At 39.1% G+C, this 17,280-nt stretch overlaps 2 protein-coding genes across 11 annotated transcripts; one reads left to right on the top strand and one right to left on the bottom strand.

Moving 5' to 3' along the window:
• The first annotated feature begins 1,826 nt into the window (after window positions 1-1,826).
• LOC107756555 (MICOS complex subunit MIC27-like) lies at window positions 1,827-8,542 on the top strand. Its single transcript, XM_016573726.1, has 9 exons — window positions 1,827-1,902; window positions 3,228-3,341; window positions 4,017-4,136; window positions 4,225-4,279; window positions 4,380-4,478; window positions 5,113-5,204; window positions 5,290-5,388; window positions 5,548-6,154; window positions 7,734-8,542. The coding sequence occupies exons 1-9, from the start codon at window positions 1,891-1,893 to the stop codon at window positions 7,820-7,822; spliced, it is 1,287 nt and encodes a 428-aa protein (XP_016429212.1). The 5' UTR covers window positions 1,827-1,890; the 3' UTR covers window positions 7,823-8,542.
• On the bottom strand, window positions 7,980-16,405 carry LOC107756553 (uncharacterized protein CXorf57 homolog). 10 transcript variants are annotated; one of them, XM_016573717.1, is made up of 16 exons: window positions 16,322-16,405; window positions 15,508-16,120; window positions 14,725-14,867; window positions 14,426-14,618; window positions 14,189-14,297; window positions 13,307-13,407; window positions 13,066-13,185; window positions 12,892-12,984; window positions 12,640-12,795; window positions 12,012-12,163; window positions 11,744-11,904; window positions 10,437-10,484; window positions 9,887-10,011; window positions 9,371-9,658; window positions 9,121-9,285; window positions 7,980-9,005 (listed from the first exon to the last, which is right to left on the bottom strand). In XM_016573717.1, exons 2-16 carry the CDS (start codon window positions 16,061-16,063, stop codon window positions 8,857-8,859), a joined length of 2,559 nt encoding a protein of 852 aa, XP_016429203.1. In that variant the 5' UTR covers window positions 16,064-16,120; window positions 16,322-16,405; the 3' UTR covers window positions 7,980-8,856. The 10 variants fall into 10 exon arrangements, with proteins under 10 accessions (XP_016429203.1, XP_016429211.1, XP_016429204.1 ...); XM_016573725.1 differs by having other exon boundaries at window positions 11,744-11,901; window positions 15,508-16,065; window positions 16,183-16,396; XM_016573718.1 differs by having other exon boundaries at window positions 16,183-16,395.
• Between the last annotated feature and the right edge of the window lie 875 nt (window positions 16,406-17,280).

Raw genomic sequence — 17,280 nt, 5'->3', positions numbered from 1 at the left:
CAATCTTTGTTTCATTATATGCCAACGCTGATAGTTAAAAAATTCTTCCTGTGTTTTTTGCCTCAAGTTTGCATGCCTGTAACTCTAGCCCCTGGTTTCACAGACAAGGCTTAGACCTACAATAATGTACAGTATTTGAAAAATAATGTGTTTTTTGAACATTAAAGCATGTCAACATATTCTGTTACACCAAATACACAAAATAATGATCTTTAAAAAAGCATATGACCCCTTTAAAATATGTCAGTGTCATTGTTCTCTCTCGAGATGCACACCTGAAAAGTTTTTCTAAGGCATTTTATTAAAGCTGCATAAGTATCTTAATTTAACTAAGGCCTAGTTCTGGCTTAAGCTAAGCCCCATCTGTGAAACCAAGCCTAAAAGTATTAAAGATATCTTAATATCCTTTTAGATTCTGGTTTTAACAAACTTTCATTTTGGTATCTTAATTTTAAAGGCCCTCAATGACTCAGTCCCACAGTAATGGGATTAGACCTACCAATCTCTGTGTAAAAATACAGAGCTTTCTAAAGTAATTTTTACCCTCCTCTAAATTGGCTCTGAATCATTATATGACAGTATATTATTTTCATCCGAGTAGCCTTATACAGCGGTGGCCAAAATGATTACAACACTAGTATTTTCAACAGCTAAAAAATTATTTTAAGTCAGTTATTTCTATCTTTTGCTGTGCTCCACACAGAGATCTGATCTCATCATCATCCAGTCTGTCATGAAGAAACAGAACAAACTCCAAGATGCTTCAAGTGACCAAACTGCAATGCTACCTGAAAATCTACACGCAAGTGCACCTAGGGTAAAAGCTGCTTTAAACGCAAACCAAATGTTGATTTAATTTAGTTAATAGAAGCTAATTATCTCACTGGATTATTACAATTAATAGCAAAATGAATGTTTGGAAATGCAAACTGATATTTCCTACTGACACACCACAGCAAAAGATAGAAATAACTGACTTAAAACCCTTTTTAGCTGGTGAAAATACTAGTGTTCTAATAATTTTTGCCACCACTGTAAATTTATCATCTTTGTTAAAGTACCAAGTCATCCAAATCCAACATAAGAGTAATTAATAGTTGTCTATTCGGCAATTTACATAATAAACCAAGGTGCTCTGCATAAAACGCAACCTTGAGTAGCATAACTCGCACTCTACCTAGTACTTTTGACAAGACGAGTCTAAAATGTCAATACTAAGTTACTGTATGCAAACAGTCTTGGCACGGCGGCCCCAAGAAATATTCGCAGACATAAAAATGTAAAATACATTACTCACTCGTTTTAGTTGCACTCTCCGGCCTTCTTCAGTCAAATTCATCCACAAATGTCCATGAGACTAACTTCTCTACCCTCGTTTCCCCACTTATGAGTTCGTACTTGTTGTCCATTAACGTTCTTTTCAACTGCTTACTACCAAGTACGGATCCCTGCACATATATTTACCCTGGCCATGAGTTATGAATGCGTTCCCTCGTTATAGTAAATCGTGGTTAATTTATATTAATTTAAATTAATAAAACGAAGGAACGAATATATATTATATTATATTATATGATATTATTATAGATGTGGTTAAATAAATTTTACTTGTAAATGACCTCATATGGGGTGCAAAAATAACAAATGTGATGAGGCTAATAATAATAATAATAACAATATAACAATCGTTGTTGTTGTTAGTATTATTATTGTTATTAACAATAAACATTATTTAAATAATAATATCAATAATTTATCTGTCATATGGCGTAATTTGGGTATTTATTATTATTATTATTATGAGAACCCCATCAGGAATATTCTCTCGCGTTCTGAGGGCTTTCATGACTCCTGCTTTCCGTAGTAAGACCGAAGGGGGGCGGGACCGGCATGGCGGCCAAGGTGAGTTACACTTCCAGTTGAGTTAGTTCAAATGATAGTGTGTACTATTTAATAATATGTGCATTCTGCAGAATAATAACACACATCTTGACAGGTATCATTTTTCATGATCTGCACGATGCAGCTGTTAATCAGAACGTAAGCACGGTGTTTGTTAAACTTAAAGCTTAAACGTTAAAGCTTAAACCAGAGCAAAGAACATGCTGTTCTCACACTCACTCTCACTGGCTGTGTCTTAAAACATAATCTGCTGCCTAGACATCACTCTGAGGCACCTGTCTCTAGTCAGGCAGCTGATGAGGTTTTGAGAGACGACATTAGCTGCGTCCCAAATGACACACTATGCACTTTTACACTATGTACTTATGCACTATGTAATCAACCATGTAGTGTATGAATTATATAAGGTTATTTTGTCATTACTAAACGGAGTCTGATAGCCCCTCCCCCTTCTCTACGTAATTAAAGCTGCGACAGTTAAGTGCATGAAGTGTCCAACGTTCCACACGGTTATTCGGTTAAGTGCATCATCCGGGTATTTAAAGTGCACCTTTTCTTTATGAAATGTTCAGTGTGAACACACTACTCGCACTATTTATACTACAAAATGTCATAGAATAGTGCATAAGTACGCGATTTGGGACACACCTTTTTTTCTCTCTTGTCACTCGAGACAGTAGGATTGGGATTATTACACGCAGTAAAGCGTCTTCTCTCGCTTCAGTCCAATACAGATATGTGCTTAAGGCAAGATCAAGGAGCTGAAACAGAGAAAACACTCAGCCAGGCCAAAGCTGATTAAGTGATGTGACATGTGGTCAAGTATGGTTACCCATACTCGGAATTAGTGCTCTGCATTTATCCCATCCAAAGTGCACACACACAGCAGTGAACACACACACACACCGTGAACACACACCCGGAGCAGTGGGCAGCCATTTATGCTGCGGCGCCCGGGGAGCAGTTTGGGGTTCGGTGCCTTGCTCAAGGGCACCTCAGTCGTGGTATTGAAGGTGGGAGAGAGCGCTGTACATTCACTCCCCCCACCTACAATCCCTGCCGGTACGAGACTCGAACCCGCAACCTTTGGGTTACGAGTCCGACTCTCTAACCATTAGGCCACGACTTCCCTCTCAAATAGATAGTTAGTATACCACACACGTTCAATGAAAAGTACACAACACATGCAAAAAACTTTTGCACATGAACCATGGTAGTACCATTTAAATACTATGGTATATGAATACGCAGTCATTTAATACCATGATATTATGGTCAACAACTTAAGTCAGTCTCTATTATTAAACTGTTGTGTTGATCCTCAGATTCTGAAGTATGCAGCCCTTCCTGCTGCTGCTGCTGTTGCAGTGGGTTTGGGCTCATTCAGGATTTATTCCATAAATGAGAAAATAAATGAGGAGCTAATATCTCCAAGAGAGGTAAGAAAAATCACTTTTGGAATGGTATATACCATATACTATTAGTACTGTTTTTGCGGTATGTATGTGGTGTGCAATTTGTTAATTTCCTGTATGCATGGAATACCTGAGTGACCTACTACATTCATCAAAATATATGAACAATGTACCATACAATTGTTTGAAATGTTAGTAGGAAGTGCAAGTTTGCACTTTAGACAAATTATGTACATTTCCATTCAAATGTATAGGGTCAGTAAGACAGTTAAGACTTACAAAAATTCTAAATAAATGCTGTTCTTTTGAATTTTTATCCATCACAAGGATCCTGAAAAAAATGTATCACGGCCTCTACCAAAAATAAAGCAGCTCAGCTGTTTTCAACTGATAATATTAAGAATTGAAATCAGCAAATCAGTTTAGTAGAATGATTTCTGAAAGATCATGTGACACTGAAGAGTGAAGACTGGAGTAATGATGCTGAAAATTCAGCTTTGCCATCACAGGAATAAATTACATTTTAAAATGTTAAAATAGAAAACACTGATTTTTAAATTCTGATTTTGTGAAAAAGAATAATTTTTCACAATATTACTGTTTTGAAAAATCTTACCCACCCCAAACTTTCGAATGTAAAGTAATACCCATGTTAACTATATCACCATGACCTCTCTCTTTTTTTCTGTCTCTGTCCAGTTGTCTGTCTACTCCCCAGATGGTCCTGCTGTGCGGTTTGTGGAGGAACAGCCTGGTGTAGTGCAGACGGGGCTGGGGGCCGTGAGGGTGGGCCTGCAGCCATACGTCAGAGTAGTGCAGGTGAGCTCTGTCACACTGTGATAATGACTTAAGTTCTCATTGTTAGTAGTGTGAGTTTATGAAAGATTATCTGTTCTTGTTTTTACAGAACACCTTCACTTCAGTCAAAGTTGGAGTTATATCTGTTTACCATGCAGGGCAAGGTGAGCCTGATGTTTGCAAATGAGCGAGCGAGCGAGTGAGCTAGAGGGAGGAAATGACCTGTGAACCTGCCCTTTAACTCTTGATCTTCTCTGGTTTTAGACTCGTATCACTTCCTTCGAGATCCACCTCCTGGCTTCCTGCCTAGAGTGGGTGTCATCAGTGTGTCCGGATTGGGTGGCCTGATACTGGCACGCAAGGGTACGTTTTGTTTTACTGTTTAAAAATAGAGCTGGGTATCAAGTTCGATACTTTTTAGACACTGACCGAATTGCGTCAATACCATTGAGTATCAAAAAATGTCTTGTCGTTCGATATACCAAATTTTGATACCTAAGGGTTTAATTTGGCTTTGGTGAGGCATCAAGGTAAAACACTAGTTTACGGTGCTTACATCATCATACGTGAGGCTATAGTGTGCAAGCATCAAAACACCCATAGATGAAAGGCTATGTTTACTCTAGAGCATTTTTCTTTTAAAATGAAAACAGTCCTTGTCCATACTGGTGTTTCCACTTCAGAAAAGATCTCCGTCCACACGACCAAAAACGCACGTATGTAGCACCATGCTACATAAGATAATTTAGAAGATTTATACAACACTTTTACTCAAAACTCACTTTAAATCACCATCGAGTGTTTGAAAAAAGTTTTTTTGAGGTAATGTAATATTGTTAAAACGGATTTCATAAAATTGGTATCAAAAAAAGTATTGTTCAGAAACCGGTATCGAAGTCAAGGTATCGGTATCGGTATCGAATATTTTTGAACGATACCCAGCCCTAGTTTAAGTGAATAGTAAGCAGCATCTGTGTAACTGTGTGCTTTTGCGCAGGCTCTCGTTTAAAGAAGATTTTCGTTCCTCTTGGTCTGGCTACCGCTGGTACTGCAGTATGTTACCCCACACAGACTGTTGGAGTCCTGAAGGTACATTCTCACTCTCTCGCACTCAAAAATAAAAAAAACCTACATACTTGATGTTAATTTTTCATTTTTTCTCTTTTTTTCATAGATTACTGGTAAAAAGGTGTATACTGTCAGTTCATCTGTTGCTTCAATGTTTAAATCCAAACCAAAGGAAGATGTCACCATGCCTGTTGTTAGCATGGAGGTAATCTACAAAGTTGCATATTAAAACCATGTTGTTTTTTAAGTGTCTGCTAAATGAAACAATGTAAATGCAAATGCAAAGTCCACTTGTAGAATTATTTTTTAAATATTTTGATGTATTGCAGTGTAATTTAGATTTTTACGTTTAATATATTTACAGTCTGCTGCCGCTGTAACAAGCTCAGATACAGAATCACCCGCTAAAGAACTCCCGCCCGAGTCTGAGCCGGCTGCTGCTGTTCCAGATCAGGATGTCACACCAGTAACACAAGTTGTCCCATCAGTGGATTTAGCCCCAGTAGCAGATGTGTCAGGAGATTCTGTAGAACCTCCTCCTGTTGTTGATGTAGCATCTGGAATCGCTGCCCCACTCTCTGAATCTGAATCTCCCCCTGCACCTGCTGTAGAAACTGCCCCTGAGCCTGTCCTAGATGCACAATCCACCCCTGTTCCTGAGCCGGCACCTTCTGCTGAAATGGATATTACTCCAGTTGTGGAGTCTGATCCTGAAATTGTCCCAGAAACTGCCCCTGCTGCTTCAGAACTTAATGTCCCTGCACCTACAGTTGTTATAGAGGAGGCCACGCCCTCAACTACACCTACTGTAGAGGAAACCACACCCCCTGAAGAAGCCAACTTAACCACAGCAGACGAGGAACCCACTTCTGTTGCCCCGCCCCCTGCTGAAAAAGCCATTCCTCTGACACCTCCCCCAGCTGAGGAGGCCCCGCCTTCATCTGAACCTTCTGTAGATGAGCCAGCCACAGGTGAGGAAACATATTTAGGTATGAAGCAAGTCTGGTTTGGGTTTAGCATTTCCCCCTCCAACTAGTCTAATGCAGCTATCCTAGATAATTCCTGTGGATCAACTTTTTTTATACTACCTAACAAAGACAGAAATGTTTAATTTAAGAGCAGAAGATGCACATTAAGTGTGTCAATTATGCTTTAGATATTTTATTTTATGTATTAATGTTATCATTCTCTTGCTGCCACACAGAATGATGGGAAATGTTGCTTAACGTTTTTGAAAGAAGTATCTTATGCTCACTAAGGCAGCATTTATTTGATCAAAAATAGTCTGAAATGTTACATTTTATTACAATTTAAAATAACTGATTTCTATTTTAAAGGGGTCATATGACGCTGCTAAAAAAGACCCTTACAATATGATGCCGTGTCCCGGTGCGACGAGACAAAACCAATAAAACCCATTACAAACGAAGCATTTGTTGCATCCAGTGGGGACATAATTACTGATTATAATGACTTATACTGTCTTTTTACGTGTTGCATCGCGCCGTGTAAACATAAAACCCTGTCTGCATTTGTGATCGGAGAAATGACAAACAACAAGCGCTACTCTACACTGCTCAAAACTCGCATTTGAATCATCAGTGGCAAATTCTTTAAATATGAAAACATACTTACAGGCTGTGAGTCAGCATTATTTGTCAGAACACCGGCATTGTAGGCTACTCTCCCAGGAAACAGTCCTCGTCCTCCATAAAATGCGCAGCACACATCTGAATATTTGGGTTGAACTGTTCTGGAACAGTGTTGTAAATACAACTTAACCACTGATTTCTAGTCGTGTCCTCTTTTGGAAGGCCAAACAAAGTAGTTTCGCTTTCACAATGAAACACACAGCGACTCCACAACATGGCGGTGGCGGCAACAGCAAGAATTAAAGGTACGTCTTCTTTCTTTGCGTGAACATTTGGGTGGTGTTATGCAAATCTTCCCACATAGTGATGTAGACATGTGGGGGCGTGTTTAAACGAGGTGTTTTAGGAGGGAGTGGACCAGTCTTAACTTTTAGAAAGAATATCTCTTTGGGTTTGAGACTTTAGTCTTTGCAACTTTAGGGATCTTATCTATTCATGAACAGCTTGTAACAGTCCAAAGAGAAAGGAAAACTTGAAATCACATCATATGACCCCTTTAATATATAAAAAATATTCCTGGGATGGCAAAGCTGAATTTTCAGCATCATTACATCAGTCTTCAGTGTCACATGATCCTGCAGAAGTCATTCTAATGCTGATTTGGTGCTCAAGAAATATTTATTGTTATTACTTAAAACAACAGCATATATTTAGAATATAAATCTTTTGTAACATTATAAATGTCTACTGATTTTCTACTTCACTTTTGATCAATTTAATGCATCCTTGTTAAATAAAAGTATTAATTTCTTAAAATAAAAAGTACTGATACCAAACCTACGTTCATGTGCATCTTCATGTTTAAGTTGCAAAAACAAGAATTCTTACACGACTTGACAGCATAAGCACTTCACTTCTCCACATACTAAAATCCACCGTCCGTCTCTTTCCATTCTAGTGAAGTCACGGTTTGTTCCTGACCCTTCTCTACTTGACCACGGCCAGTCTAATCCAGAGGACGCAGACATGTACAGCACACGGAGCTGAATGAGTGACGGAGAAACTGCACAGAGAGAAAAAGATGGAGCATATGATGAGATGTTTTAATGTGCCATGATTCCAGCAGTGTTTGATCGCTTTGTAATTAGGGTATTTAGGTTTTACCAGTGATGTGGAGGAAGGTAATGTCACGTTTCTTTCTTTCTGTGCTGCCTCACACTTGTGAGAACTTTCTTACCTCAGCAGGGATATCAAACACACACAAAGCCACATTTCTGTGTTAACACGTTATCTACATTTTGTTGACGCTATGGAGGAAAACCCAGGGTAACAGTACTTTAATAAAAAGCCTGTGGTCCCTTAGTTTAATCTCCAGATTTATTTCTGACCTCAATTCCTGTAGCAACAGGAATTCTGTGCTCATTTTATACTGTGAAAAAATTACATCTAAATCTGGACCACACACAAAAAAAAACTTTTTATATGACATTTGATGTGTACATGTATTTTCTAAAATACATTTTACTGGGGTTAGGAGTAAATATATCAAGCCTTATCTGTGTTTGAAATTGAAAAAAAAAAGACTAAAATAATCTCAGAATTTCTGATAACAGCCGTTCAATCTTGACCCATTTCAAAATAATAGTTCACTCTGCATCTTTAATTTCAAAATATTTCAAACATGACTCAGTGGTAACTGCTTTGCAATTGTGGGATTGTCCAGCACCATTTTGGACAGTATTTCTTAAAGGGCACTAATGTGTTTTTGTTAAAAGGTTTAATTTATGCTTTCTTTACATAAATCTTTATTGCCTGTGCAATAGAAAAGCATAAGATAAAAATAAAGGTATTTCAAAAATGTTTTGGGGTTTTGAGTTTATTTTTCTAAAATGTTTTCTGAAATTACAAACAAGCATATATTATTAATACAAATACAAAACACCTTTCCGCCCCATTTACACATAAAATCAGTTTTCCAGTCCCCTAAAACAACTGAACTCGGATAGGAGCACACCGATATCCATCATCTGATTGCACAGGACTTTTTTCTTTGCATGATTGTTTTCATGACGTGTGGCATCTCATTGAGTGGCATCAGGCTGGCAGATGTCTGCTGTCCTGTAGAGTTTGGAGCAGATCGTTTCTACCCTGCGTTCTCGGAGCAGACAGAGATCAACAATACACACCACGCGCTCCGACTCCAGCTGAGGGGCAGAACACATCAACGACCCTGCAGAAAAACACACACACTTTAGTGCTACAATATGTCACAGGGACTCACAGGCTATTCAGAAGAGATGGCGAATGTGAGCCGAACAGAGTGGAACACACACACACACACACACCTGGTGCGGGGCAGCTACCGTCTGGCTGCACACACAGTCGTCCTGTTGATATGCAGGACAGCAGGGAGTTGTCATGCTGAGTGTGCGGCACTCCAGCAGCTCTGGGGTCATCAGGGGAGATGACAGGCACAAACTGAACATCTACTGCAGCTCTTTGATTCAGCCCTGAGAGAAGAAGAGAAGTCTAGTTATTACCTGAAGCTATAGCTCCAGTCCACACAACATGGTGAGCCGCAGGTGCTGCTCTTACCCAGAATCGTGAGCGTGAAGTAGCCGGTGCTGGCCACAGGTGTGTGCGTGTGTGTCTGTGAGGTGAGATCGGGCGTCCATCTGGCTGGGCTCAGGTTCAGGTGATGTAGTAGAACTTCTCTGTCGTCAAAGTGGAATTTTTCAGGAATGCTTTCCTGATCGAGTCTACCACAGCAAAAGTGATCGGTCACTTGCTGTTTCACTAAAGGCCAGGCTCTGCTCTCCCATAATGCAGTGGGGTGGCTGGCAGCTTGCTGTACGTCTGGGACTCGGGATGTGTGGTCAATCGCTTTAGAAAATTTTTTTTTGATATGACAATACAGTTCAAAATTTTGAGATCAATAAAATTAATCGATTTTTAAAGTCTCATGCTCACCAAGACTGCTGTTATTTGATGAAAATGCAGTAATATTAAAATTTTAAAGAACTCTCTTTTGTTTAATTTATTTTAAAATATAATTTATTATGTATTTACATATTATATATTTGTGTCAGAGATGTTTAGAGGGTACAACACCTTCTCCTACAGCCGGCTGTCTAACTGATGCATGTTCGTCTTCAACCTCAGATTCCTCTGACTCCAACTCCCCTTCATCCTGTCGCTCTTCTTCCTCCTCTTCATGAGAGGAAAGGCCCACCTGCCTGAGGGACCAATCAGAAGTGAGATTTAAAGAAATCTTCTACCAAGCAGTCCATTATTGCAGGAAATAATTTTGACTTCATAATACCTCAAATTAAAAATTTACATTATGCATTTACGATGGAAATCTCTAGGGCAAGGCACTGCAATTTAAATAAATGTACATTATTACGGAAATTTAAATAAATGCATATTAAATGTACAATTTTCAAGTTTGAATATACATCAAATGAAATTTCAGTCAGTCTGACCTATTTTAATCTCAGCTGGGTAGAACCTCAAAATGCAACAGGCAGGTTTTCAGATTAAAATACACAATATTTTAAAGGAAAAAAAATACAGATGTCCTAGTATGCTGAATTACACAAACATATCTGAAATTCTGCCTAATTTATGAATAGGCTGAAGTGAGCCATGCTTAGATTACCTGTTGGACTGCATTTTGGATCTGGTGAAATACTGCCGATGCACTCCTCTGAATAAAGAAGGAAGAATATTTGTGGCACACTAATGAAATCAAAAACACTTTATAAAAAGTATTTACATAAATTAAGCAATATTCATTACAACCTTGTTTCCACATCTGCCAATGGTAAGTAAACCAGCCATAAATGCCTTACCTGTCAAGAAACCGTTTTATTGACACATGCCTTTTTGACAATGTAATTATTTGGCTTTAGAATTTCCTTAAAGGGGGCATAACACACAGTTTCACCCAATCTCATGTTAATCTTGAGTACCTATAGAGTAGTACTGCATCCTTCATATCTCCAAAAAGTCTTTAGTTTTATCATATTTATAAAAGAAAGATACAGCTTTACGATTCTCTCCGGAAAAAGCCGAGCTCCTGGAGGCGCGCCGTGGGCGGAGCTAAATAGTGACGAGCACTTGAGCTCTGACTGCCAACAAAACAGACATTTGATGCCGTTTCACTTACCGTCTGCAGTTCTGAATCATGACCGGGATCTTTTATAGCTGGGACCGCTCCATCTTTCAGTATCAAACGATGTGCAAATCCAGCGTCGAACTGGGCCTTGTTTATAAAACGTTCGTCAACAAACACACTTGTGAAACTCCATTGCTGCCCCGAAAAACAAACTGTATCCACTGTTTACATAACGCTGGGTTCTTTAGGATGCTGAACAAAGTTTTCTTTCCCTTACAACCAAAAACACACTTCTTTGGATTCGAGACATTCTTCCCGAGCAAATCCCGTGCAGCTCTGCCGCCAGATGAAAATCCGTCATACGTCCAAATTGTTTTTTGAAACTTTGTCCATGCTTAGCATGAGAATCCAACTCTTTAACAGTGTAAACAACTCTGAATGCATGAAACAGCATTGTACCCCCCCCTTTAAACATTTAAGCCGCTGTTTAATTGTTGGAGGTCATTTACAATCAAAAGATTCCAATTTCAAATAAATGCTGTTTTTGTTTTTTTACCTTTCTATTAAGCAAAGAATCCTGAAAAAAATTTATCATGGTTGCATCAACAAACTTTTCTGCAAGTGCTGCTCTTACCCAGAATCGTGAGCGTGAAGTAGCCGGTGCAGGCCACAGGATAAACTATCATAAACTATCAATTCATGATAGTAAAAAAAGCTGTTTTCCTGAGCACCAAATTCACATGTAATAATGATTTCTGAAGCATCATGTGACACTGAAGACTGGAGTAATGAACAATATCTTCAATATCCACAATGAACAATACCCTCATGGATCATGAATGCCTTACCTTGAACCTGTCTGCACTCTCCTGCGTTTGGGTGAGACTGTAATATCAGAATCAGGCGAGGTCGAATCCATTTCTCTCTGTGTCAGAGTCATCTCGTCCACTGTGGAGGGAGAAGTGTCAGCTCCAGTGTCACTGACTCCTCGTACGGAGTCACCCTCCTGCTGTAATGACATGCCATTATTTTTGTCAGCACATTTTCTAAAAACGCAAAGGGTAATGACAGACTGTCCTAATGGTGGTTGTTTCATCTTGATTGAGCTGTACAGACCTGTTGTTCACTGTGTGGTGTTTCAGGTTGTGGTGGCCATGTGTGGTACCGCACAGCAGCCACGTAACCCTGCACAGCCACTCTCCTGTGCTCTCTGTACTGCAGACTCTGCAGCTCCCCCTTCAGATCAGCCACTGCTGTAATTGGCTCATCTGCAACACACAGGAATTAATGTGTTTAGTGTGTTTAATTAAATCCTATTTCGGCATGAAGTGAAAATTCTGTCATCATTTACTCACTCATGTTGTCCAAACCTGTATGAATTTTTGTCTTCACAAAAAAGAAAATATTTGGAAGAATGTAGTTAACCAAACCGTTGCTGGTAGCCATTGACTTCCATAGTATTTTTTTCATACTATGGAAGTCGGTGGCTACCAGCAACTGTAGGGTTACCAACATTCTTCAAATGATCTTCTTTTATGTTCCACTGAGTAAAGAAATTCATACAGGTTTGGAACAACTTGAGGATGAGTAAACGATGACAGAATTTTCATTTTTGGCTGAAATATCCCTTTAACATTTAACAATTCTGTAGTCTTTTGAACACTGAAAAATCAAAAAAGTAAAAAAAATAAATTAAAAAATCTCAGTCGCAATACTGTTTAAATTTAGGAAGGCTAAATCTCACTGGTCATGTTGCGGTTGGTGGGTGGTGCAGGAGGGTAGCAGTAATGTCCTCCAACCGAAGTCCTCCGCAGCATGACACTGTCCTTCAGTGTCTTAGTCCACTGAATGAATGCTTTAACTTTTGGCTCATTGACATAGGGCTGCTTTTTATGACAGCCTGTTAAAGCACACACACAGACAAATAAATAAAGCTGCGCTGATTGTGATTATCTGTGACCTCATTGGCTGATTGAATGCTCTGGCTGAAATCTACCTGTGATGAAGAGCTGTGTTTCTGTGCTACTGGTCAGATACACAGAACAGCCCGTCTTACACACTCTCATCTGGGTGCACACCAGATACGTCACTGCAGAGCAAGAGAGATCATAAATAAGGTCATTTAGCAGAAGAGAAATGCAATGAATGTGTACACGGACTGCTGTTTTACTTGGGCAGATGTTGTTGAAGATCTCTGGCTGGGATGAGGAGAAGATCTCCAGGATGAATGCGGAGTCAGTTGTCCCATCCACTGCATGTACCCAACGATACGCCCAGAACTTTTCAGGTCCTAACACACACACACAAGCAGATGTAACGGTGGTTTGACCAATTCCCAACCCTAAGTATGAATGTAGCTTATATTAGCAAGCACTATTACTGACAACCATCTGTTTAATAAAAGACTATACCTGTCTTCTCCTTGCTCCTAATTCGCTCAACCCGGCCCACGTATGTCACTAGACCAATGATGTCACAGGCTTGGTTATTATTCATCGAGTCCACCTCTGACCTGATCACAGGGAGAGGTTTAGAAAATTGTTGATTGTTTTCATGACAAATTTACATGTATTGTAAATAAGACAAATCAATAACATAAAGGTATTAAAAACAAGCAATTAAAATCCAATAAAATAACATTAGTTATTTAGCTATGCCTTGTTTGCATATTTGCATTTGACACACACTGATTTATGCTACCATTCAAACAGTTGGTATCAGTAAGATTTTGTTTTTGTAAAAAAATTTTTTTTAAGAACTCTCTTATGCTATTGCTCACCAAGTTTGCATTTATTTAATCAACCATACTGCGAAACAGTAATATTTTAAAATATTACAATTTAACTGCTTTCTATTTTTGACATATTATAATACGTCTATTTTATTCCTGTGATGGCAAAGTTGAATTTTCAGCAGTCACTACTGCAGTTTTCAGTGTCACGTGATCTTTCAGAAATCAGTCTAATATGCTGATTTGTTCTGTTTAATGATTTAGTGGAAACTGTAATCATTTCTTTCAGGAAACTTTGATGAATAGAAAGTACAAAAGAACAGTATTTATTTGAAACAGAAATCTTTTGTAATATTATCCAGTCTTTACGGTCACTTTTTGAACAATTTAATGTATGATTGCTGAAAAAAAGTTGATTTTTGAGACACAAAAAAAAAAACTGACCCCAAACTTCTGAATAGTAGTGTACATTAGGGTACATTAGTAGTGTCTTGTAGGACGTCCTGTATTTGGACATAATGCAACCTGAGGGTGCCCTGAAATTTTAAATAAATCTGTGTACCTTGTGGCAAAGTTGTATGGGACATCAGGCAGATCCCACTGAGGCTGAACACTTTTTGGAGGAATCACTGTCACTACAGAGGCAGGACTTCGAGGATTCAGGCTGATCTCTACAAACCCACAGAACAACCACAAACAAAGAGCTGAAATCAAACTTTTTCAAGAGATGGTCCAATACTGAACCTAGGTGGAAATGCAGCATAAGAAAGCTAGCAACTAAAAAGCTCCGGAGTCATACCAATGGAGTGGAAAGTCATAAGAGAGAGTGTGCGGATATGTGGTCTAGAACGGTTTTGATAACTGTGTTTCAATGAGTACTGCTGCAGATACAGAACCGAGCCGACTGTCAGTCTGTTGAACCATTCAGGACAAAGATCATTCCATACAACCATAGACATGACGCCACTCTGATCAGCCACCTCACAGTACACCTGAAAGAGAGGAAGCGGGAGGAAGTGAAAGAAAGAGATCATAGCCCCAAAATGTTTGCAGTGCAGAAGAACCTGCAGACAAAAAGAACCTTTGACGTTGACTCACCTGAAATGGGAAGTCAATGTTTTGTCCTGGTTTGCCATAGTACCGTATCCTGGACCTGTGCAGAATTCGGACCAGCAGTGGGAGAGGCCGTCTGGAGCTGTGAAAGAACGCTTCCAGATCTGCCAGAAGTGTGATTCTAGACACTGACACACAGAAATATAACATGACAACCTATAATAAAAGATCACACATTCCTATTACACAACAAATTACGTGTAGCTGCGTTAAAATTATACTTAATGTAAACTGTCTCATTCCACATTCTCATTTCTTTTACACAAATTATTTGTGTTGACTGCATTTATTAAACTCAATTATTTAACCTTTAGAAAATAGTTTTTAATATATAAAAAGCATTCAAATACAAGTATTTAATTTTATGTAAAACAATTATAAGTTTATTAATAATAACCACAAGCCAACATTTTGGTGCTAAAATAACTAGCTTCAGAAAACATCAAATATAGTGAAGTTTCTACTACGTTAATGCTTCAAATAACTTTAGTCCAGATAAAACGACAAAATATGGGCGAAATGTTCCATCGTCATTCAGTGTAACAGATATATTCAAGTTAAAAAAAGAAACAATATACTTATTCTGACCTGCACAAATTAAACTTTGTACATACCAAATAAAAAACTCTTGCTGACAAATGGGCAAAACCTAGTGGTTTTAAGGATAGTGGCAAAGTTGGGTAAATAATTTAAATTACTTTTTGGGGGCTGCACTGTGAACCTTAAACAGAGTCTTTATAAAGTTTTGAAAAGAACATGATCTCATACCATCAATGACCACGTCTGGCGGTGAGCTATAAGGAGCCCAAACGCTTCCGTAAGGATCATCGTTTATCCACAGTGGTAAATAATATTTTCTGCTCAGCTGCAGGGGTCCATCGGACCGGGTCACATGGTCCTGACACCACTCCGGGATACTCCCCACGTCTTGAATGGACAGAAACCTCTCCGGGAGCTCCACGACGCTGTGGATGCTGTCTATCCTGATGTAACTGTGACTCAGCCTCGTCTCGTCGTGGACCATCGACAGCTGGGACACCAGGACCCCGGCCCCGCAGCGCAGCGAGCCCGTCCTCACCCACCGGCTCAGACTGTCCGCCATCTGACACTTTATCCGCCACCGGCCGTCCGTTACCGTCAGGTCGTAGCTGTAGCTCTCAGCGGCGGGATGCTGTGCGCTTAGGTAGCGGTCCAGAGCGATGACAGCCAGGCACAGCGGGCCGGTGAGGGTCAGGGAGAGAGTGTGCGCGGACCGCAGCTGCTCAAACACCGCCTGGAGAGCAGAACCGGACCCGCTGTCACTGCGATCCGCCGGGCCTGCCATCACTGAAACCACCACCGACGGTTAGAACGTCCAGATCCAGACTCAAACCTGTTAAATCTACATTTAACGACGTTGAATAAGTATATAAAAGCGACTGTTGATAGGAGACAGATACTCACTTAGCTTACTTATATGAAATATACAGGGTTTTAGATACTCACTTAGCTTACTTATATGAAATATACAGGGTTTTATTCATTTACATTTTGAAATAATATAAGTGTATGCGATTTTATTGCTCATGAAGTCAGCTCAAACCTCACGGAATGTAAACAAACTCCAAGCGCGCGGTGAGTTCGTGTTTCTTCTTCCCGAGCAACTGAACAGTAAACGTTAGCCACAGCGCCACCTACAGGCACGGAGGACACAACAGCGACACCTAAGTTCACTGACAACAAAGTTCTGCCTTTGATCCCGTGTCACGATTTGATCCACATTGAATACAGCAGGCCGCTTTTTTATGGTCATAAAGCGTATTACGATAGAAAATATCTTTAAATCTATATTGTTGGAGTAACACAATTTAAGAAGAAACAAGAAACTGTGGAATACAATTTGAAGCAAAAGGTGGCTTTTCCTCATTCGATATACTGTATATTTATAATATTTTAAATTTATATTTTAGAACTAATGTACTTTATAACCACATATGGGACCCTGGACCACAAAACCAGTCACAAGGGTCTATTTTTCGAAATTAATATTTATACATCATCTGAAAGCTGAATAAATAAGCTTCCCATTGATGTATGGTTTGTTAGGATAGGACAATATTTGGCCGAGATACAACTATTTGAAAATCTGGAATCTTATCACCACACATATGTTATTAGTAAATGAATGGTGTACATATTCAAGGTACATTTGAATTAATGTGTATTTATTTCACAAATGAATCTTAACTTTGACAGAAGTCAATATGAGCTCCATTTACACATACAGTAGCCAACAAAAACTGGTTGGCACAAAAATGTAGTGTTTTAGGAAAAATTACATCAAAGTGGCCAGAAAGAACAGTGTGTGTGCTAGTAAATCTTAGTACATTTAAAATAACTATTTCTGAAATTAAGTATTTCTGGTCAAATTTGATTTATTATACATTTCAGAGCTGCTGAAAGACAAAAGGTGAGACACCATGGCTGGTTCTTCATATATGGGTCAAATTTGAGATGGAATGCTTTCTTTTATAAAATTAGGGGGGAATAATGTGTATATAA

The sequence above is a fragment of the Sinocyclocheilus rhinocerous genome, unplaced genomic scaffold (assembly GCF_001515625.1).
Source record: "Sinocyclocheilus rhinocerous isolate Xijiao unplaced genomic scaffold, SAMN03320098_v1.1 scaffold743, whole genome shotgun sequence".
NCBI lineage: Eukaryota > Metazoa > Chordata > Actinopteri > Cypriniformes > Cyprinidae > Sinocyclocheilus > Sinocyclocheilus rhinocerous.
This window is presented reverse-complemented; position numbering and strand designations above follow the sequence as displayed.